The sequence below is a fragment of the Eulemur rufifrons genome, chromosome 6 (assembly GCF_041146395.1).
Source record: "Eulemur rufifrons isolate Redbay chromosome 6, OSU_ERuf_1, whole genome shotgun sequence".
NCBI classification, from domain to species: Eukaryota; Metazoa; Chordata; class Mammalia; order Primates; family Lemuridae; genus Eulemur; species Eulemur rufifrons.
The window spans coordinates 67112361-67134343 of NC_090988.1; the positions used below are offsets into that span (position 1 = coordinate 67112361).

Here is a 21983-nt window from a genome sequence, read left to right on the forward strand (position 1 = left end):
ACAAGACAGTAGGAGAAGGGGGTAGAGCCTGAACACACGGCCTTGCTCAGGAGTCACGCACAGTGAGCGGGAGCCAGGGGCTGCGAAGCCAAGCGCCAGATCAGCAAAGCCGCGGCTAGTCCCCACGGGGCGGGGGTGGGAGCGAAGGAGAGCCCTGTGGCAGGTGCCCACCAGGCCTCCCCAGACTGAGTGGAGCCACCCTGAGCACACAGGTCCCCAGACCACACCAAGTGTGCCCTGGGGCCTGTGGTCAGCGTGGTGGGGAGAACACAGACCCCGCCTATGCACAGCAGGCAGCAACCAAGCTCTGGGAACAAGATGAGGGCCAAATATCAGCAGGGAGATCCCTGAGCATCCTCCTGCCATCCCTCCTCACTGGCCTTCATCTCCCAGGCTCGACCCCAAAGAGGCCATGGGCCTGGCTCAGCTCGGAGGCCACAGCCAGGGGGGAGCGGGCGCAGCAGACAGAGGAGGGACGTGGCAGATCCACGGGCGAGAGGGGTGTCAGGCAGTGGTGCTCTTTCACGGAGAGGGCCCTGCCTACCCCTGGCTGTTTCCTTCTGGAAGGCTGGGCCGTGCTGGCTACCGGCCTTCACTCTCTGTGACCCTGTGACAACCTGTTCTCAGGGATGGGCCAGGTGGCAGGTACTTGAGTCTTGTAAGAATTTAAATGGGAGATTCACAAACCATTACAGCTTCTTGGCCCCTAAAGAGGGAGCCCAACCCCTCATTCAACAGACGAAGAAACTGAGGCCCAGACAGGTGACATTCATGCCCACAGAGGTGACAGTCATGCCCAGGGTCACTCAGTGGGCAGGGAGCAGGGGTCTGACTCCAAGCCTGAAGCCTAGGCTGTTTGCGCCCTAAACTACCAGGTCCTCAAATGCCTGTTGAGCAATGGCAGTGCTTTGAGAGGCAGGACGGTGTAGCGTTTACCAGCACAGACTGCAGAGCACGACCTCCTGGATTCAAGTCCAGGGACTGACACTAGCTGTGCCATCGTGGGCCTGTTTTTAACTCTCTCTGCTTCAGTTTCTCATTTTATGATAGGGTTGATACCAGCACTTAGCTCCAAGGGTGGTTGTAACGATTAAATTTACAAATCCCTGGGCTCCGAGCAGCCCCTTTTGCAGACACCTATGTCTCACTGCACAGCGACACCTCCCTTTTGCTCCCTGCCTGTGGTCAAGTCAGCCTGCAGTCTGATGCTTATCAGTGAGGAGGGGAGTGGGGGAGCAGGGCTGGCTGCAAGATCTCTTTTATCTTGGGGTCTCTTTCATCGGTGATGAAACAGACAGCCCAATGCTGGCTCTGGGAGATAAGCCCCAGGGGCAGGGAGGACAGTGGCTGCCTGCCTGATACCAGAGGCCAGCAAGGACGTCCACGTCCCTGTGCACAGGAGCACCCTGGGCAGACGGAGGCCCTGAGCCACCTCTTCCTCCCTGATGCTGGTTCAGTGTCAGGGAGGGTTTGGTGAAGCTTTGATCTACCTGCACAGGACAAGACAGAGGAAGGTGCAGGGAGACATCTAAGGCAGCCCCCGCCTTCTCTCCTAGGGCTGGAGTAAAGGCCCATCTTGGCCTCTGTGACCCTCTGAGGGTTCCCTCTGCCCTGCTCCTCTTTGGCCAAACAGCAGCAAAAAGGGCAAGCAGCCAGGGGTCCCGCTGCTTTCTCAGCTTGAGCATGGGGTCTGACAAGCCCCGGGTCCCCTCTCATATGAAATCCTCCCAATCCCTGTCACGGGCAACGGGGGACACTGTTCTGGCCTGAGGCTCCCTGGCAGACGGTGCGTGGGGCCACCGTGGATCCGGCACTTCCAGAGACAAAGAAGTCAGGCACAGAGTGGAAGAAACAGAGGATGGTAGGGAGGACCCTAGACACACAGCGGGTATCATTTTACTTGTCTGAATGCTGTCTGATAAACCACCATCCTCTTCAACATCTCCTGTGGCTGCCAGGAAAAAAAAAAAAAAGTAGTTCCACATTGGACGTTACCAGTAGGTCTCGTCTGCCCCCTGGTGCCAGCCCTGGGCTGCCAGCCTGGGGCTGCCTTGCCAACGTCCCTCCCCAAGCAGACACAGTCTGACATCTGTTAGGGCCGTGGACGCCCACAGCTGCAGCAGCTACCCATCTGTTGCCAAGCAGACACCACCCCTTGTCACTAGCCAGAGAACACAACATGGCTGCGTCCACTGGCTGTCCCAGGAGCATAACCTTTGCCCTTTGGGGAGCCGACAGCTAAAGCTCAGAATAATTACCTGAGCTGTCCTGCCCTGGCCTGACAGTTGTATAAGGTTTCCTTGAAAAGGAAATGAAAATTCTGGCATGACTCTCTCCTCACTGCAGGTGGGAGGGAGGCCAGTCAGTGGCCGGCACCTCTGAGGGGTGCATGGGAGTCCGAGCTCCCTCAGCCGTCAGTTACTGGGGGTGGGCAGACCCTCCCCGCTGCCCAGGACCACACCTCAGACTACCCATCCTAGTGAGGAGCGAGGAGGGACATGGTGAAAGGGAGTGGGTGGGCTCTGGCCAGTTCCCCATCTGAGGGGTCCCATGCCAGGCCACAACCCCATCTGAGGGTGTTCCACACCAGGTCACAATAGGCCACAGGGCAGAGGCCAGGGCAGACATGGTCGATGCAGGTTTTGGCAAGATGGCACCATGGGTCAGAGCATGGCCTTTGAAGTCTGAAAGATGTAAGGAGCAAGTCCAGGCTCTGACTTGTGCAACCAACTTAAACTCTCTAAGCCTCAGAGGAACCATCTCACTAGATTGTGGTGAGGATTAAGAGACCCTGCAGAGCCCCGGCACGTGGCAGGCTCTTAATAAATCTTATCTGTTATTATTATTGCTTTCAGGACAGGCTGTGGTCAAGTGAGGAACAGGAATTCCTGGTCACACCAGCATCCTGTCACACTCATGTGGACGCATCTCTTGGCCAATGAGAAGGTTACAAGATGGCGCCTGACTGAGTTTGTGTCCCACCTCACCCTCCCTGCAGAGGCAGCAGAACCCAGGGGAGACAGCCCTGGTCTGCTCCCCTAGAGATGCCCTGGAGGGGGCCCAAGGGGCTTACCAGGACCTCAGATTTCACAGCTGGCCTGTAGATGAAGTTGGGCTCCTGGTGGACCATGACGGGTTTGGAGATGGTGGACACGCCAGGGCCTCGAGGAGGCTGTGGGCTTGGGCAAAATGTCTACAGGGGTTAGTTTAAGAGACCCATGTGAGGTCTTGGGTGGCCAAGGCCAGCTGTAGTGCTTCTACACATGCAAAGCCACACCCATGCACATGCTAAGCCAGGCTGGTCCATTCGCCCTGCTGGAGGTCCTGGGGGTGTGGTCTTCAGCAGAGAGCAGAGAAGCCTATCGGCCACGGTGTGGTCGGAGGCCACAGAAACTACTGGTGGCTCTACAGAATCAGACACTTGAGCCAGAGCCTCATTGAGGGTGCCAGCAGCCAGTGTCACTCAGAGGACACACTTTCAAGACTCTCTGTCACACTTTCAAGGCCATGGGTGCCATCTGGTGTCCCCTCCCTTCGAGGGCTAGCTCTTCTGCCACAGCTCCAGTCCCTGGACTGCAGCCAGCAGGAAGCATCTGCTGTCCCTGGTGGGTGGGCCCAGTCTCTGGAGGTCACAGGTGAGCAACCTGCCTGGTTTGCTCTAACCCACCTGATCGTCTTGAGCAAGACTTATCTGACAGGGTCACACCCTACCCCCAACCCTTCCACGGGTCCCCACTGCTGAGCTCGATGGCTGGACCCCCAAAGCCTTCCACGAGCTTCACCTTCCTTCCCACTGCCTCACTTTAGCCTCCAAAATGCTGGGCTTTCTTCCTTGAGGCCTTTGCACATGCTTTTCCTCCTTCTGCCTACCCGTCCAGGTCTTAGCTCTGGCACCGCTCCTTCTGGAAGCCTCTCTTGAGCTTTTCCTCCACCTCCACTCCTCATAGCACCTGTGTTTCCCGTCTCCACCTGGTTGTGTGGTAGTTGCTGGCTTACTTGTCTCTTCCCCACCAAACTGTCTTGGCAGGGACTGCAGCTGTCTATCTAGTGGGGGTCCCCAGCATCCGGCACAGTGTCTGGCATACAGTAGGTGCTCAATAAACATGTGTTGAATGAATGACTCAATAGTATGGGCAGGTGGGACACTGCCTGGCGGTAGATCTGGTCCTGAAAACCTCCCTCTGGCAGGTGCTAGTGTAGCAGGTGCATGTGTTAAGCTGACACCGGTGTTTGTTGCCACGGCCTGGGGCCTGCTGATGCCTGGTGTGGTCACCCACACTTCCTGCTGCAGCACTGACGACAGCTGGCCAGGGGCATGCAGGGAGGAGGAGATTGGGCAGGGTAGGCGGTGCAAGGGCGAGTGCTCACACGGACCCAATGGAGCTGATCAAACAGCAGCCTCCTGGCCTTCAAGTCAGGGACAACCCTGGCTTTGATGTTGTTTGAGACGTTTATGGTCTGGGTCTTCAGAGACTCCCTGGGGAGCTTTTGACCGTCCCTATGCTCTGATCAGGAACTAACAGTGGGAACTTTGTAATGCCTTGAAGAATCAGAGACAGCTGGACCAAAGATTCAAAGTCAAGTCTTGATTCTTGACTCTATTTCGAAGTTTCGCTGCAATTACCTCCAATCCCACGTTTACAGCTTCACCCAAATGTTCTTGTACTCTGGACTCTCAATGACCACAGTTAATGTGCACTGAACACCCACTATGTGCCTGCCACTCTTCTCAGTATTAACTCAGCATACGTTCATGTACTGACTCATTTGGTTCTCATAACAGGTGGTTGCCATTAGCTTTCCCCTTTTATGGATGAGGAGGTCCAGGCTCAGACAGACGCAGTAACACATGCCCAAAGTCACCCAGCCAGTGAGTAGCAGACCCAGGACTCAAACCCGGGCAGCCTGACTCCTGCTGCTCCTCCTCGCCGTCTTCACGCTCCCGGCACCCGCCATGCCCTTCCTCCCATGCTGCCACATGCTGCCATCCCTCAAAGCTCGGCTCAGAAGCCCTCTCCTCCGTAGAGGCACCTTCAACCTTTTATTAGAATGAATCCCATGTGGCCTATGCCTATTTTATAGCAAAATCCTGCCCAAGAAGCTGCATACCCTTCAGATGGCGAGTCCTGGAAAGCACAGCTATGCTAGTCTCCTCCGTGTCCTTTTCAGTCCTTCTCCCCTCTCCCCCTCGCAAAGACAGGCACAGCACAATCACTGATTGTGGAACCAAATTTGCTGAGGAAAAGCTACTGGTCATTTGGGTGGAGGACACCTACAGAGAAGGATGTGGCCCTCCGTGCCAGGCTAACTCAGCGCCTGCACAGCAGCTTTTGGCAGGGCTGTGACATCCCCAGAACACACTTCTTCCCGCCAGAGCTGCAGGGCTCAGCGGATCCCCCAGGGGTCCAGAGGGGGTCTCTCTGAGGGTCTCCTGCTGGAAGCTGCAGCCTTATCAGCATCTGGCGCTTTTCTTCACTCCCACCTTCCTTCTCCCAAGCTCTCCTGAATGCCTGAGATGCTTACCCTGCTCTTCATGCAGCAACTCAAATCCACGCAGGCAAGGGGAACAAAACCCCCTGGTCAGGGGCTACAGACTGTCCCCTCCCCAGCAGCCCCTACTCCCCTCAGCTGACATGAGCTGCTTTTGCACTGACCCATGCCTGGCCTCGTGTCTCCAGGAGCGGAGGAATGTCTTGTATTTTCCTCCATGGGATCAAAGCTCCGTGTCTTCCTCAGGGACTGCCTCTTTCAAAATAATCTTTGGATTAAGAATAATGAATAAGAAATATGTCTTTCCGAGAAAGATCACTGCTCAGCCTCCAGACATCCAAGAAAAACATCCCTAGTCTTTTAAGAGTAAATTTAGAGATTTCTAGGAACTCTCTCATCTTCATTTTTTTCTGAGGCTGGAAGTTGGCCAGAAATTTCTGGATATTAAACTTCAAGCCGGTGCAGTTGGCCAATGCCAGAGAAAATGGCACTGGAATGTCCTAACACTGCGTTTACAGAGCCTAATATCGTATCCCTGTTCTCTCCGTCTCCCACTTCCCACCGTTTTTTCCTGTTAAACCAGGGAGTCATTTCTCATATTCAAGGCTTTCTGGGAAAATATCAAGAAATGACTGGATATGACCCAGAGCTCTGACTGTTCACTATCGTAGCCTTGCAAGTACTACGCTGAAAGTTACCCGCACACACGAGCCAGGAGGCGCTAAGAGAGAGCAATGGGTATTGAATGGATACACCATGGCTCATCCCGAGGATCACAGACAATTCACCGTGCAATGCAGCACTTCAAGATCAGCAGAAACCTCACACATGCAGGATGTCCACACATGCAGGTCAGGGGGCCATTCCTGGAAGGTGGGGTGAGATGATGTTTCCTCCTGTCTCCACTCTCAGGAGCAGCGGAGGACATGAAACAGCAGCTCTCCCCACTCTCCCTGTGTCTAAGCATAGCATGCGGAACAGGGGTAGTACCTTTGGAGTGGCCAGGAAGCTCCTTTCAGGGACAGGGGAGCTGGTGGGCTTCCCGCTGTGGTTCTTTGCCTCCCAGTCCTCCATGGGATTGCCTGTGTCCCCAGTGCGGAAGGGGTGGTTGCCCAGTGCTTCTTCTAGTGCCGAGGGCAGTGGGCGGGTGGGAGTGAGGTCTTGGGTGGGGATGGACGGCGGGGGAGGGATGGGGATGGGTGGCGGGGTGCGCTGCACCCAGGGCGAGGACAAGGTGCTCACGTGGCCAGATGAGGGCAGGACAGGGGGCGCAGGGACCTTGGGGGGTGGGTTGGAGGATGGAGGGTGGGGCATCACAGGCAAGGCAGAGGGAGCCTTGGGGGGATAGTAGAACATGTCCAAGGGGATGTCATCCAGGTCAGTGGTGTGCAGGTGCAGCCCGCCTGCGAAGCGTCTCAAGGGTGGGACCAGGGGAGACACAGAAGGCGGGGGAGGCGGCGGCACCGTGGTCATCTGGGGGGTTGCAAGGAAGCTCTGTAATCGTCCACACTGACTAGTGCTCCACTTCACAATACAGCGACTACAATGTTCTTCTCATCTGTCTCTCTTGCTTTTGGAGACCCACCACCCTCAAACCAGAACCATGCGGGTGCCACTTCTCTGCCACTTGGGTGCCCACCCAGCTTAGTCCATACCAGGTGGCTGGGAGGGAGTGCCCAAATGCAGGAGGGTCCCAAGTTATGCCATCCGTGGGTGGTAAGTAAGGTGCTCATATAGTTTATCCTCTGGGAACACACTTGAGGCGCACCCAGCCAACACACCAGGACAACAGACCTCGCTGTTGTTAGGGACCATCTGAGACGAGCTCAGGGACTTAGTGATCACTCTGGAGATAAAGCTTGGAATTACAGACTCATCCTCCCTCCCCAAGAGAGGAAGGGGGAGTGGGTTTGTAGGGGTGGGCCCTGAACAGGGGCACAGGCACCGGTGTGGCCAGTGACACTGGCTAGGGGCCCTCCTGCCTCCCGCTATCCCCAGGGTGGGTCACTCTGAAGGCAGCAGGAGGGTCTACGTGGAAAGAAGGGCTCTGTTACCTCTGAAATCTCATTATCAGCAGAGGAAATCTGCTCAAGTCTCGTCTGACAGAGCCTTTCCACCCAGTACTGAATCTTTTCCGATTCCTCAAGGTCTTCCCGCTCCGTCTCAGACACCTGAGAGCCGGCACCGGCGCAGAAGGGAGAGGACAAAGGGCACACTTGAATAGCACGAGGACAGCAGTAGCACAGAAGCACTTCTTCAAAAACCTTGGGGTGCTGTTAGGTGTGTCAACTACCCAGAAAGAGACCCGGCTTGTTCCACCGGCCCTCGAGGAGGTGAAAACAGGGACAGGAGGGTTGGGGCGCCAATTTGACTTAACAGCACTTGCAGGCAGAATCAGAAGAGGGGCTTTGTGTTGTGTGGGATTTACTGGACCCCAGATGCCCAGGAGCCCTAAGGCTCTGATGATTTTCCAAGAATGGTCCTTCCGTAGCCTCTCAGCGTATTCCAAGAATTTAACTACTCTTTTATTCCGGCTGCCTTGTCCTCAGAAGCACAAGTTCAATTTGATTTTTAATTTTGTAGCTAATCTGTTCCTAAGGCCAGATCTAATGCACTTCATATTTTCCAAGACTTCTCTGGTTTTATAATCTAATCAGATTGGCATTCTGATTCATGGAAGCATTAAGGAAAAGCAGAAACAATGATATCTCCTACAGCTAGGGAGTTAAGGTCACCCATCTCACCTAGGATAGGATTTACTTGTGCTCTAAGATAGCTCTTGACATGTCTTGACGGGGACAGACTTAGATACATTCCCAGGTTAAGGAGGTCTAGCCTCAAACAAACCCTATGTTGATGGGGGCAGCCTTAGACTCAGCCCTATTAATTGGGGGATAGCCTAGCCCCTGTCCAAAGGGGTTAGCCTCAGACCCATAGTCTCAGAGCCAAGCTAGGTTGGGGAGACCTGGTCTTGGACTCATAACCTGAATATGGAGGCCAGATTGATTCAGATCGGTAGACAGGTGAATGGAACTTCAGAGCTATAAACTAGGCAGAGGGGTTAGCCTCAGACTCATACCCTGAGCAGGGTAACCAGCCTCCCAGCCACATCTAAGGTGGAGAGGCCTAGCTTTAGACTCATACTCTAGTGGGGTGGGGAGAAAGGGACAGACTCAAACCTCTAGCCCGGTGTATCAAGGGCTAACCTGAGACCTACAGTCTGGGCAGAGAGGCTAGCCTCAGACCCGTACCCTGAGCAAGGAAGCTAATCTCCATCCCAAACACGCATCTAAATCAAGAGCTAATCAGATGACCCTGGGGAGGTGGCACGATCTCACTCTCCAAACTGGGGAGGGAGGAAAGGCTCATCCCACCCTTGGACTCCATCTGGGGAGAACAACTCCAGCTGGTCCCCTCGGAGCTTGGTGGGGAAAAACCAAATTGCGTCCCAGGGATGCTCGCCTGGCCTGCAAGCAGGACGTACCTCCTGGGCCAGCCGGTTGATCTTCAGTTGCTTTTCCTTCTCCAGCATTTCCTCTTTCTCTTTGTAAAGCTTTTGCTCAAACTCCAGTTCCTTCTTATTCTTTCTCAACTCTTGCAGGCTGTCATACTTGGCTTTCTTCTTATCTTTTCCTTTCTGATTAGATGTGGCATTGTTTATATGACAAGGATTACAAGGATGTGTTAACACTAGCATGGCACAGCAAACAGGGCATGCAGTTCTCAGGCAGCACTGGGCAACCTACCCACAGTGAGCCCCTGCCCCTGCTCTGCCCTGCCACACTGGACATCAGACCTCAGGTTTAGGATAGACAGGCCACTGCCATCCATTGCAGAGCTGGAGATATACTCCCGTTGTCAGCCAGAAGAACTGGCTTACTAGTTCACTGGCTGTGTGACTTTGGCTGAGTTCCTCAACCTCTCTGGGCCTGATTCGCCTCATCTCCAAAATGGTGGAAATACCTGCCCTATGGGCTTGTTATCCAGTGTCAATGGAATACCATCTATGAAAGAGCTTTGTGAACTTCAAAGTGCCTTATGAATAAAAGGCATTGTATTTATTTCCCAATATCTGGGTACATGGCTTCTATATCATTTCATGTTCCGATATCAGACATGCATCCTGGAAGATTCCAGAGAAAACCAAGAGAGCTGGTGAGCCTCCTCTGCAGAGATTCTCTGTCCTGAGCTAGAGGAGGTGGGGGCAGACTCAGACCTGGGGTCTCAAAGCCAGGGACATCAGATTTTGCCCCTATGCTTAAGCTCCAGACTATTTTATTCTGGAGAGTTGAAACCCACAGTTCCCTCTGAGCTGGGACCCTCAACTAAGAACTAGCTGGAAACTGCAGGATGGCCCAACTGCTTTACACTGGCCAATAGGCTTTGAGGATCTGGGGAGGGAGATGAAGGACACATAGATTCCTTATTTTCCCTGTTGGAATTGGACCCACAGAGCCTGTTTTCCTGGCTGCTCCTCTCATGGGGTTGCAGGGAAGCCAGGGCTAAGGAAGGAAGAGAATGGACATCTATGGACTGCCTATGTGCCAAGGACTTAAACTCATGATCTCCTACGTAGGTATTAGAGGTTAAGACCCTTGCCTGACGTCAGACAGCTAGGAAGTGACAGTACCAGGATTTGGACCTGCGTCTTCCAGGTGCCACCGTCTTTCTATTGTGCCCTGAGGAGCTGGGGGCAAGGAGGACACACAGGAGGGAGTGTCAGCCTCTATCACACACGGCATGGAGGACGGAGCTAGCACTCAGGAGAGGGGGTGGCAGAGAGAGGCAACACTCTGGGCAATTTCTGGGGCAAGGAGGAAACTCCTTGCTCATTGAGCTCACTCCCACCCCCGAAAAACCTGCCTGAAGCCTGCTCTTGAAGTTCCTGAATCATCTCAGCGTCCGAGGCCAGGAATGAGGAACTGAGTTCCCCAGCAATGGACACACAACGTTTATCCACAGCTGGAGGAGCTCGGCGATACTTATGGACCTCTGACAGACCCATCCTATCCGCCTCCTAAAGACAACCCCACCTCTGTGTACCCCTAATGTGCTTTGGAGACGGTCACCTCTGGGATCTGCCTCCAGAGCAGTCTATGAGCCTTTTGAGAACATGATTCTCATTGCTGCAGAGTCCTGCTTGGTTCCTTGCCTACTCTGTTCATGAGACTCTTAGCTCACTTGATAGATGAGTCCCTGCCATCCTGGTATAGATCAGACAGCAATTCCCCAAGAGGAGCCAGAAACATTCTGCCTAATGGTAGCATGCTAGAATAGGTGCATGGCCTCTCCCAGGGGCCACCATGATAGGAATGGCTGTTCTGTCGGTTTAAAAAAATGATCAGTGCTAAGATTTTAGAGCTAGGGCTCCATGCTGGGGCAGGCTGACAGTAGACAGTTTCTGTCTCATCCCCAGGAACGCTGCATCTGTTTACAGACGCAGAAGGGCACTTTGCCATATAGCATTGCCCACTGATACCATACTACTCTCCACACAGGTTACTGAGTTGTATGGGAATCTGCCTGCCCTGCCAGACGGTGGGCTCCTGCAAGCATTGCTGGTCTGCGTTACCGACTAAAGCTGTGCTGGGGAAAGGGCTTAGTCAGGCCATGAATTTTTCAGGTCCCAGCACAGACTTTGTGGAGCCACAGGCCTGGGGGCTTTGAGCCCCAGATGGATCTACTGCCAAGGTTGGAATAGGAGACATTGAATCTTTATTTTTATCTTTTTTTTTTTTGAGACAGAATCTCACTCTGTTGCCCCAGCTAGAGTACAGTGGCTCATGATGGCTCACAGCAACCTCAAACTCGTGGGCTCAAGCGATCCTCCTGAGTAGCTGGGACTACAGGCGAGTCATTATCTTTTTAAACAAGAGGAATTTGTGCATTGATGATCAAGGCCGTGGAAACCCACTTGTATTACCTGGGGACTTGGTGTTCCAGCTGCTGGGAGACAAAGCATCTCACATGGCTCTAGAAAAAAATGATGATGGATTTTCAGAGCTGGTATGAGGGGTATGATTCTGTTGTCCTTTTAGCTGTCAGTTAAATGCATGGCAAATAGTCCTTTTGGTCTAGACTGAGAGGAGAGGCAGATGGGGTGGTTGTACTCTTGTTTCTGCCTAGAAGCAATTTCCTCTCTTTTGGAAATGAAAATGAAAACCAAAATGCCAGCTGTTTCTGGAAGGACAGAACTCAGGAATAGGGGAAAAGCAGGCCTACCTCTTTGCCAACAGCAATTTTCAAGCGCCATGATTACGGTGGCGGGGGCGGGTGTGTGAAGGAGATTCTAGTTCTTTTACATTTATGTAGTTATTAGTGCCTGGAGAAGATTTGACCTCTATGTCTCCTTTTACTATTATTTGTGTGTGTTTTCTTTCTCAGTTCTAATAGAGGCAACATAGAGGCAAGGATTAGAAATCTAACCCAAGGAGATATCCTAAGCCACAGAGTCAGCCTGTAAAATGAAAAAGACAGTCTTATGAGACCAAGTCCTTTCTGAGACCATGACAGTGTGGGAGAGAGTCCCCTGAGGAGCTCTGTTCTGGGTTTATTCAATGCTGCACAAACCATGATCTCTGTTCCTAGGTAAAGACATTTACTTCTGTCAGGAAAAATATTGCTGTCTGTTATTTTAACAGGAACATGCTGGAGGAAGGGGGTGGATTCTCCCAGCACATCTGACATTCCCAGTTTACAGGGAGGGAGGAGTTACATATCATCAAGATTGCCCAGCTGCCAGCGCAGTGGTTTCTGGGGGACAGACATCTTGCCAGAAAGAGCCAAGAGATAACATCTAAATTAGCACACCCAGATTTATGCCAATGCCTGATTTCCAAACACCAAGTCATCTTGAATGTCCAATTACAGATATTAACAGCAGTGTTTTCATAATCAAATGTCAATGTGATTTAGAAAGACAGAGGATTTTACGAGGCCTGGAGATATCGTAATAAGATTTAGAGAGAAAATCAAAGGCCATGGAGACTGGAAAAATGCATTATCCTGGGTGCATGCACAGATATTTCTAGGAGAGGGTTATGACTGGCATGGCTCTCTGTCCCAACCCCGGGCAGCACATCCCCGGCCTGGGCAGCCAGTCTGTATCTGGCACAGCTGGTCTCATAACCTGCACTATGAAACCCACCCTGATATTTCACTCTAATCCCATGCTTCCAGTCTTGGCCTCTAGTTCTACTTGACAAAGGAACAAAGCAGAAGCTTCCAGCTCCTTCCTTGTACCCATCAGGGCTGGTGCTGACGCATGCATTGCCTGGTGCTACTTGGGCAGGGTTCACGCCATGTATACCCTCCCCCCACGATGCCTCTGCAATGGCACCTGCCGTATGACGTTAGCCTGACCCAGAGGTGCAGCTGGGGTTAGCTCTCCAAGTGAACAGGCCAGGCCACACCATTCAGAGTTGAAAGGAAAAGAAACGTTTGGAAAAAGCCAAAAGCCACAGCAAACTCGGCAGCAAACCAGCACAGCACCCAGTCGTGTCCTACCTTCCGGATGGTTGGGAATTTGCCGTCATAACGATAAAACCACCCAAAGGCTATAAGAACACAGAGAACAGAAGGATGATACACGGTTCAGCTGGGCCAGAGACCCACGGGCAGCAGCTGGGAGCTGGGCTCCCGAGGAACACGTGGCTTTGTGAGACGAAGAGCAGCGTTGGCAGATCCAGCAGCAAAACTGCACCCCCTGTCCGACTCGACACTCACCTGGCCTCCCCTGGGGTGCAAAGCAGGCCCAAGACCACCTGAGCGAAGCCCCGGTTCCCAGGCCCTGGGTCACTCTCAAATGCCTCTCCCCAGGACACTGGCTTCAGAAGTCAGCACCAGAAAATCAGAGAAAACCCCTTGTGGAAGGATGAGCTTTTCCAAACCACAGCCACAGTCTCCAAACACAAAGCCCCGTTGAAAGAGAACGAGGCCGCTCCTAACCGACGCCTGGTCCCTCCATCCAAGAAATGGCTCCAGACAAAAGACAGCCTGGGTCTCTGCCTGGAACTGTTGTCAGACAGAACAAAACTGTCTTGTCTCATAGTGCAGGCCAAGTCCTCAGCTTTCAACGTTGAAAGAGCTCTGGGAAGCACAGCTCCAGCAACCGTGGGCAGGAGATGTGCCCCAGAAAAGCATGTCCCAATCCAGGCCAGATAACCAGGGCGCCGGCCCCCTTCCTTCCCCAGGCAACAGCTTGACAGAGAAATACCCCAGATCTGAAGCTCCCTGGGGCCAGGGGCGACGGCTTAAATAATTGCCCACCCTTGACCAGCCTGACTGCTGGAACAGGATGTTGAGAGCCTTCTGCTGGACCAGGCATTACCTCCTTAGTTGCTGGATCTGGGAGTAGCCCAGGGAGTCCTGGGGGAGAGGCTGGAGCAGCAGAGGGAGGACTGTGGCTTGGGCAGTGTCTAAATAACTGAACCAGCAGTTCAGCGGTACTGTGTGCACCAGCTGATTCACCAGCCTGGCCCTGGGTCCTGTCCTCAAGGTTTCGTACACAATGCTTGGACCAAACCGGGGTTTGGAAGAGCTCTGCAGGCTCCAGTGGCCCCCGCAGAGCTGGGTGTCTGCATTGCAGGAGGAGGTGGGCAGAGCGAGCAGAGCAGCAAGGCCAGAGAGCGAAGCGGGGGCGCGAACCTGCTCTCCCTGCTCCTCCGGGCCTCCATCCAGGTCGTCTGCGGGCTCGAGCTTGGGCTCCACTCCCTGATCATCTACCCAGGGGAAAGAGGAGGAAGCGGTGAGCGAAGAGGGACTTAGGAGACTGAGAGGCCTTAGATGCTTCCCAGGAACTTGGGGACCTATGAGCAGCTTCCTCCAGGGCAGCTGTGAAGTCAAGGACAGGGACAGGGCTCAGGAGCCCAGAGCACAGGTTTCTCGCTCTGGGCTAGTGCACGCAGTGTGTCCAACCTTGGTAGCTTTAGTGTCTCTATCTGCACAACAGGGGCCTCTGATCTGACGGCAGCATGAGAACCATTTTGCAGGGCACTGAGTTGAAGGTTGGGAAGTTTGGGGAAGAGGACGGGAATATCTGAGTGTTGTACATGTTTGAGGGCAAGGGCGTGCAATGGGACAACAGATCCTCTGGCCCTCTGTTCACCGCCCTTGCCTTGGAGCTCTGGTCCCCACGGGATGTCTGAGCAGTGTGGGCAGCATATGGAGGCTGGGGGTCCTGAGGAGGTCAGGAGATCCCCCAAATGGGGCCCACATGGTTAGGAAGACATGCATTTTGATATCATGTGGAGAGCAGAACAAACAGTTCATTCCGCTGGTTTCCAACCTGCACTCTGGCATCCCTGGGGCCCTGGAAGTTAGTGTACCAGTCTACTTGTGGGCTGCTCTTTAATATCTCAAAAGCTTAAAAAACTTGCCCATCAGCGTATGGAAAGACTATCTGTTAAGTTCCTTTGCTCTAGCCTCAAATTCCATATACTGAACAGTGGAACACTGATGCTCCCTTGCTAACAAGAAGGACTACTTAATAAAACAATGGGAGCACAAATGATTTCTTAATAGTTTGGTAGGAAATAAAACCTCAGCTTCCAAATCATGGGGTCTACTCCGGTGGGGGCTGGGGAGGTAACAGATGGGGCCCTGGATGGGGAGAGAAAGTTGGATATCTCTTGTTTAAACCTCTTCATCTCTCAAGAACCCTTCCAGCTCTGGGCTCCTTAATAAAGACCTCACCTCCACCACCACCACCTATTGCCCAAGCTAAGGAAAGGTCTTTTAGGGGCCCCTGTGGCAGTGTCCTGGCCTTCGGCTTGGGGTTCTGCTGCAGCAGACATGGGAAGAAGCAACTGCAGGAGCCTCCTGGGGCGGGGAGACAGTCCCGCACATATGATTAGGACGAGTGACTTCATTTTCCAGGTAAGAAATGCTCTGCACTCTTGCAGGGGCCACCTCCTTGCAGGCACAGAGCCCAAGTTAGGTATAACCTGTGGCTAACCGGGTCCTGGAGTTGAAGGGTGCTCGGGCAGGAGCTGGCTGGGGCCCAGGCCTACTGGCTCAACACAGCCGAGAACGTTCCAGCCTCAGGGAACAGGGTGAAAGGCGGGAATTGACCTGGCTCAGGGAGTTCACTGCACTTCCTGACTTCGATCCAAATGAGAATTAAATTGCCGAAGTGTATGGAGATGGATGGAGGAGCGCTCGCCCCAGCTCAGCCAGCAGACAGGGCCATCAATCCGTGCTTTGTGGCGCTGCCTTACTATACTTTCATCTTGAGCAAAGGCAAAATTCTTGCTCTTTCTATTCAAGAAGCTTGATCTGGTTAAAAAGCACGAAATAAATAGCTAGCTAGTGAAAGGGTTTTTATTTTGTATAGTTCCTTAGAGGGTGTGTTTGCTGGGAAACCAAGACCCAGTTTCTAGCAAGGTACTAAATAGACTAGGATTACTTTCACAAGAAGCAATTAAAATCGATTTCTCTCCTTCTGAAGCTCCTGTTTCACTAATAAGAGCAAATTAGCTGCCCGCCTAAAACACGGATTTATTCACCCGGAATTCAGCTCTGGCCACCTCCTCAACTAATACCGAATGTCATGGGGGAGGCCGATGAGAGTGTGCTTTGTCCTTCCAAGAGGACAGGGAGATGACTCTGCCCGGCTGCCAGGAGGGAATGAGCTGGGAGTTATTTGCCCCGCACCAGGGAGGGGTGAAACGGAACCATCCAGATGCTCCGCACCTCTTCCTTGGTCTAAGTGGCCTGTGTTGGCAAGTTGACATCCCTTTAGGGCTCGAGTATGATCAAATGTTGGGGACAGAGCAGTCCAGACCCCATCACAGCATCCCAATGGCCACCACACAGCAGAGAAGGGGAACCTTGGTTCTTGAGTCCAGATTCACCCCTTGACCCCATTCTGGAGGTTCTCGGGTCAGCGAGCACAATCGGCTGGAGTAGAACCTGTCCCCTGTCACTTTAAGTCAAAACAGCTGTAAAGTGGGGGGCGAAGGCCCAACCAGGACTCCTGGACTTGTAGTTGCTCCTGGAGCCCACCACCAGCCCCCTGAAGAAAGACTGAGACTGAGCCCCTTGTTGTCTCCTGGCAGTGCAGGCTGCCTCTTGAAGAGACATCTGGAAGTTGGGGTTGTGGAGGTGGACAGGGAGCAGCTGGTGGGGGCCTGCACTGATGCTGGAGGTGCGGACGCAGGACAGATGGAGACGGGAGATGGTAAGGGCAGCGGGAGCTGAGGCCCCAGGGTGGCGCAGCCACCAGGCCATAGCTGGGTGTCTGGGAGGGGTCTCCCAGTCCTGTCCCTGCCTCCAGCCTGGCAGTGGCATGACGTGGTCCACACACAGGGGTGTAGGTGCTGGGGGCACTCTAGGTAAGTTCCTCCCACAGCTGCCTGTCAACCTGGACCACCAGAGCCCTTCTGACGTGAGCTCCTTCCTCTCTTTCTTGCTGCTGGCTTCACCCCAGCCCCAGTTCAGAACCAAGCAGGAAGAGGACACAGCACCCTCAAGACTAAGATAGTAATCCCATGAGCTAGTTTCGCCTTTGCCACAGCCCTTATTGCCTCCTCAGCCTGCCTGAGTCTGGGGGGACCCGGGAGCTGCGTGTGCGGAGCAGGGCCCCGACAGGGAGGGCAGGCAGGTCCCTCCCACCCCACGCCCTGGCAGATGCCCCCTGACATGTAGCTGCCCCTCCAAGAAGGAACCGCAGCCCAGAGCGCCATGGGCTCTTCACCTGGGGAGGTGGTGGTGAGCAGGACACCAGACCATCTGTCTGCCCCCGTGGCCCCTGCCCGACCCACGATACCTACACTTTGGCTTGCGCAGGGGTACTGGGTGCACCTCCGTGGTGATGGTTTGAGGCATGAGCAGCTGATCCTTTGAGCCCCAGTCTTCTTCCCACTGTTTCTTAAATTTCTCTTCCTCCTCTGCAATCCTGAAATGAGAACGTCCACGCCTGTGATTGGAGTCAGAACCTTCCCAGGCCCACCTCCTGCCTCTCAGAGAACCCAAACCAGCATGCGGAGAAGCCTCATGGTTCTAGCTATGGTGGGTAAAACAAAGTCTCTGGAGTTTGTATTCTAAATTGAGTGTGAACACCTGCTTGGGCAATCATATAAGACTATGTTTTAGTAAGTTACTCTAATATCACGGGCTTTACTAGGATTATGGACTGGCTATGGAGGATCCACCAGGCGATGAGAGGGCCAGGAAAACTGGTTCTGGAGGTGGCCTCTGGCTGGGCACACTCCCGTGAGCTCACTCATGTCCATGCACAGACACACGTGTGCAGAGATACGTGGAGCCCAGGTACTCACTGTTCCATCTCCTTCCGGTATCTCTCATTTTCCTCTGCTGCCTTCTGGGCAATTTCCTTTCTCCTTCTGAAACACAAATGCACACTGGCATGTTTGAGTCTATGCAAAAGAAGTTAACTCTTGTGGCTAATTCCTGATTTGCAAAAATCTTTAAGTGTTTTTTCCTGGGCTCCCTTCCAGGCATCCTTGGAATGTTTTGGGGTTTGAGGAATTTGTCCAACAGAGTCTGGGTCTTGTGCTCTTGTGTGGTTTTGTCCGGCACGGCTGAGCAGAGATTCTGTGTTTTGGGAGCTGGGAGGCAGGTCCACCTCCAAACAGATAATGTGACTGACAAGAGGCAGGGCCTAGACTGAGTGACGCCCTCCCAGAGGAGGGCCCCAGACCCCAGAAGCAAAGCAGGGGCTGCCAACCGGGTATGATTCTCCAGGCTGGTTCTGTGATGTGGGAGATGGGGAGAGCCTCTCCTCCTTCCTTTTCCAAACACATGTTAAGTGCCTGGAATGCACGTGGATTTGGGTTTTGACAGTTGTTTTCTATTTATGAATTGCCCTCCTCATTTATTCTCTCAGGTCCCCATTCATCCTCCTGTCCTCCCTGGGGGTGAAGTGGGCCTTATCACCACAGGTGGGGTGGCCCTGCGGGGACTGCAGGCCCTTTAGCCAGATTGCCAGGGTGTGAATCCCAGCTTGGCCCTGTGTGACTTTGGACACAAATGGCTTAACCTCCCTGAGTCCCAGTCTCCTCAACTGTAAAATGGGGTTAATACCATCTACCTCCCAGGGCTAATGTGGGAATTAAATTAAGAAACATAAACAAGGCCCTAATACAACACCAGCAACTTGGTAGGTACTTGACAAATGTCAGCTGCTGCTAGTAAGATCCTCATTTTTGACTTCCTTTTTTTTTTTAGACAGAGTCTCACTCTCTTGCCCCGAGTAGAGTGCTATGGCATCAGCCTCATTCACAGCAACCTCAAACTCCTGGGCTCAAGCGATCCTCCTGCCTCAGCCTCCCGAGCAGCTGGGACTACAGGCGTGCGCCACCACGCCCGCCTACATCCTTTTTTTTTTTTTTTTTTTTTTTTGAGACAGAGTCTCACTCTGTTGTCCGGGCTAGAGTGAGTGCCGTGGCGTCAGCCTAGCTCACAGCAACCTCAAACTCCTGGGCTCAAGCGATCCTCCTGTCTCAGCCTCCCGAGTAGCTGGGACTACAGGCATGCACCACCATGCCCGGCTAATTTTTTCTATATATATTTTTAGCTGTCCATATAATTTCTTTCTATTTTTAGTAGAGATGGGGTCTCGCTCTTGCTCAGGCTGGTCTCGAACTCCTGAGCTCAAACGATCCGCCCACCTCGGCCTCCCAGAGTGCTAGGATTACAGGCGTGAGCCACCGCGCCCGGCCTACATCCTTATTTTTTATATCCTTGGAGTCTTGGAATCAGGGGGCTCTTCTCAGCATGGAGGGTGGTGCCGGTGGTCCGAGGCAGAGGACAGATGCACTGACCTACCACTGCACCCCTCGGGTCTGAGCACAGGCTGCAGGGGAAGAGGATGAAGTGGGCCCTGGACACCGTGGATGGGGGGGCGGGGCAGGGGCGGCCGCACTCACTGCCGCTCCATCTCCTGCTGCTCCTGGAGGATCTTGTTGGACTCCATCGCCAGCCGCTTCTGCATCAGAAGCTCTTGCCGCTGCAGCTCCCGCTGCCGCGCCTCCGCCAGCCGCTCCCGGTCTGTCATGAACAGCTCCCGGCCCTCGTGGGGAGAAAAGAGGCCCCCTGCTCAGCCCCCTGGGGACCCTGGACGTCCACTGTCACAGCCTTGGGGGCCGAGATGCAGGATGTCTTCCCGGCACTGTTGGGCACTGTGGCTTCTGTGGTCTCTGACCCAAACTTTTCCTTGCTGGACAGAGTTCTCTCCCTCTGCTCTGTCAGAGCTTCAGGGAAGGAGACCCCTTGGCCCTTCCTGGGAGTGTGGGGCAGAGGTTAGGGGTCAGAGGGGCTGGGGCTGGAGGTCAGGGGTCACGGGACCTGCCAGCTCATTCTGGACTTACAGCTCCTGCTACGACGGAGATGGTCAGGCTGCGGCTACTCTTCAGCACGTTCACAGCCTGTGGGGACAGGAGGACAGTCAGCTGGGGCCTGACAGACCGCAGGAGTCCAGGAAGAGAGCACCGAGGGGCTCAGGCACTGTGGCAGTCAGGGTGGGAAGCGGGGTGGGGAGATGATAAGGGCTGGAGGTGAAGACCCCCCACATCTCACCTCCTTGTGGTCCATGTTGGAAAAGTCGATGCCGTTGACTTCGACAATCTGATCCCCTGTCTGGTGGAGAAATGGAGAAGGATTAGTGTGTCTGCGCTATCCGTGTACTCACTCATCTGCAGAAGGGCTGCCCCAAAGGCCAGGGTCGGACACTGGGTCTTCAAGTGGCTGCACCTCCACTCTTCCTGGTGAGCAGCGCAGTTGCAAAGCTCTGATGGCGCCCTGGGAGGGCCTGGAGCTCACCCTGGCACCCTTCTACCCCTTAACTAGCTTTTAAAAATTTTTTTTATTTTTAATTATTATGGATAGCTAATAATTGTATATATTTATAGGGTACATGTGATGTTTTGATAGGGGAATATGATGTGAATTAATCAAATCAGAGTAATTGGGGTAGCCATCACCTCAGGCATTTATCATTTGTTTGCGTTAGGAACATTCCAATTCCACTCTTTTAGTTATTTTAAAGTATAACCTAACCCCTAACTGTCTTATCAGTGACCAAATACTACACTATTAGAGGTTCATTTCTCTGGCTAAATTGATGACATTTGCTTTGGAAATCTCAGTTTGTAGACACAGGAGCCTTTGGGCTTCTCATCTAGCAGAGGCTGTGTTGAATCATCACAATAATAGAATAGCTAACATTCATTGATCACTGTGCCTGGCACAGTGCTACCATATGTATTAATTAATTTAATCCACACAACCCTAGAAGGAAGGCACTATTATCTCCATTTTACAGGCGAGGAAACTGAAACAGAGAGACATGAAGTAACTTGTCCAAAGAAGAGGTTAAGAGTTCCTGCTCTGGCATCGGACTACCTAGGTTTGAATCTCAGCCCTACCATACTAGGTACATGATCTTGGAAAAATCACATACTTTCTCTGGGTCTCAGTTTCCTGATTTGTAAAATGGTGATAAAGATGGAACCTAATCCTCAGAGTTCTCATGAAGTGTAAAGGGCACAGAACAACATCCAATGTAAGTAAACACTCACTGAATGTCATCTCTTTGATTACTACTTCAACATTCCTGAGCTCAGGACCAATGACTTCAAGATGGAGAAGACTGCAGAGGGTCACACGTCCCCTCTCTATGAAGCCTTCCTGCAGCTTCCTCACCCAGTGACCACCCAGACAGGGCAGCCCAGTATGATCCCACGCATGGGGGCTGGCCCAGGGTCACTCACCTCCAGCCCCACCTCGGCAGACAGGGAGCCAGGCTTCACGTGGCTGATGAAGATGCCGGGTTTCTGGATGGGGCCGCTGGAGATGCTGCGGGAGATGGGAAATGCATGAGGCCTTGTCCTGCTGCTCATCCCCTGCAGCACTGACTCATTCTCAATGTCCTGCCCCCTCCACCAGGGTGTCCAGTGCTCAGGCTGCAGGTCACCTACGAGCTCAGGACCCACGGCCCTCCACTGTCTACCTCTTAGGGGTCTGTCTCCCGTCCAGCCTGATTTCCACCGCGACTCTGGGCAACAGCCACAGAAGACTTGCAATTCCCCCTACCCAGCCCCTCACCCAATACACTGCATATGCTGTTTCTTCTTTCTTTCTAGCACTTTCCTGTTCATTTGTTGAATCTCAAATGCTATCTGCTCTATAAGGTTTTTGCAAGACCCCTAATTTTATCCCAAGACTAAGCCATTTGCTCCATTCTCAGAGACCTGTGACATCTATGCAAGGTTGACACTTGTACTGTTAGTCCCCCTCCTAGATCTGTGGCAGACACCACATCCATCACAGTAGTCCTTCCTACCCGCCTGGAGACACAGCCTTAGCCTCTACTAATTGATTAGAGCAGACAGGAAACATATTGGCCATCCCCAACCCAGAATGTAGCTCCTTTAGAGTCCTTGTCACCCTTTAACTATTTATACAGTTGGCTTCTGTATTAGGCTGTCACCTCCTAGAGAGACTTTTTTTCACTTATGCTTGGCACAAAAGCA

The 21983-nt window shown here is 53.1% G+C and overlaps 1 protein-coding gene across 3 annotated transcripts in view; it reads right to left on the reverse strand.

Annotated features, from left to right (window-relative positions):
• The window catches only part of USH1C (USH1 protein network component harmonin), a 47670-nt gene that overhangs the window by 8591 nt on the left and 17096 nt on the right, over positions 1-21983 (reverse strand). The window contains exons 9-20 of one of the 3 annotated variants that reach the window (XM_069469661.1): positions 21222-21306; positions 20029-20088; positions 19821-19877; positions 19380-19522; positions 17769-17834; positions 17262-17386; positions 12997-13046; positions 8975-9127; positions 7545-7661; positions 6481-6963; positions 3074-3193; positions 1901-1951 (exon numbers count right to left, since the gene is read on the reverse strand). In XM_069469661.1, coding sequence (XP_069325762.1) covers positions 1901-1951; positions 3074-3193; positions 6481-6963; positions 7545-7661; positions 8975-9127; positions 12997-13046; positions 17262-17386; positions 17769-17834; positions 19380-19522; positions 19821-19877; positions 20029-20088; positions 21222-21306 — 1510 coding nt within the window. Of the gene's footprint in view, positions 1-1900; positions 1952-3073; positions 3194-6480; positions 6964-7544; positions 7662-8974; positions 9128-12996; positions 13047-14136; positions 14211-17261; positions 17387-17768; positions 17835-19379; positions 19523-19820; positions 19878-20028; positions 20089-21221; positions 21307-21983 lie in introns of all 3 variants that reach the window. The other 2 variants (XM_069469662.1, XM_069469663.1) reach the window with 2 other exon arrangements.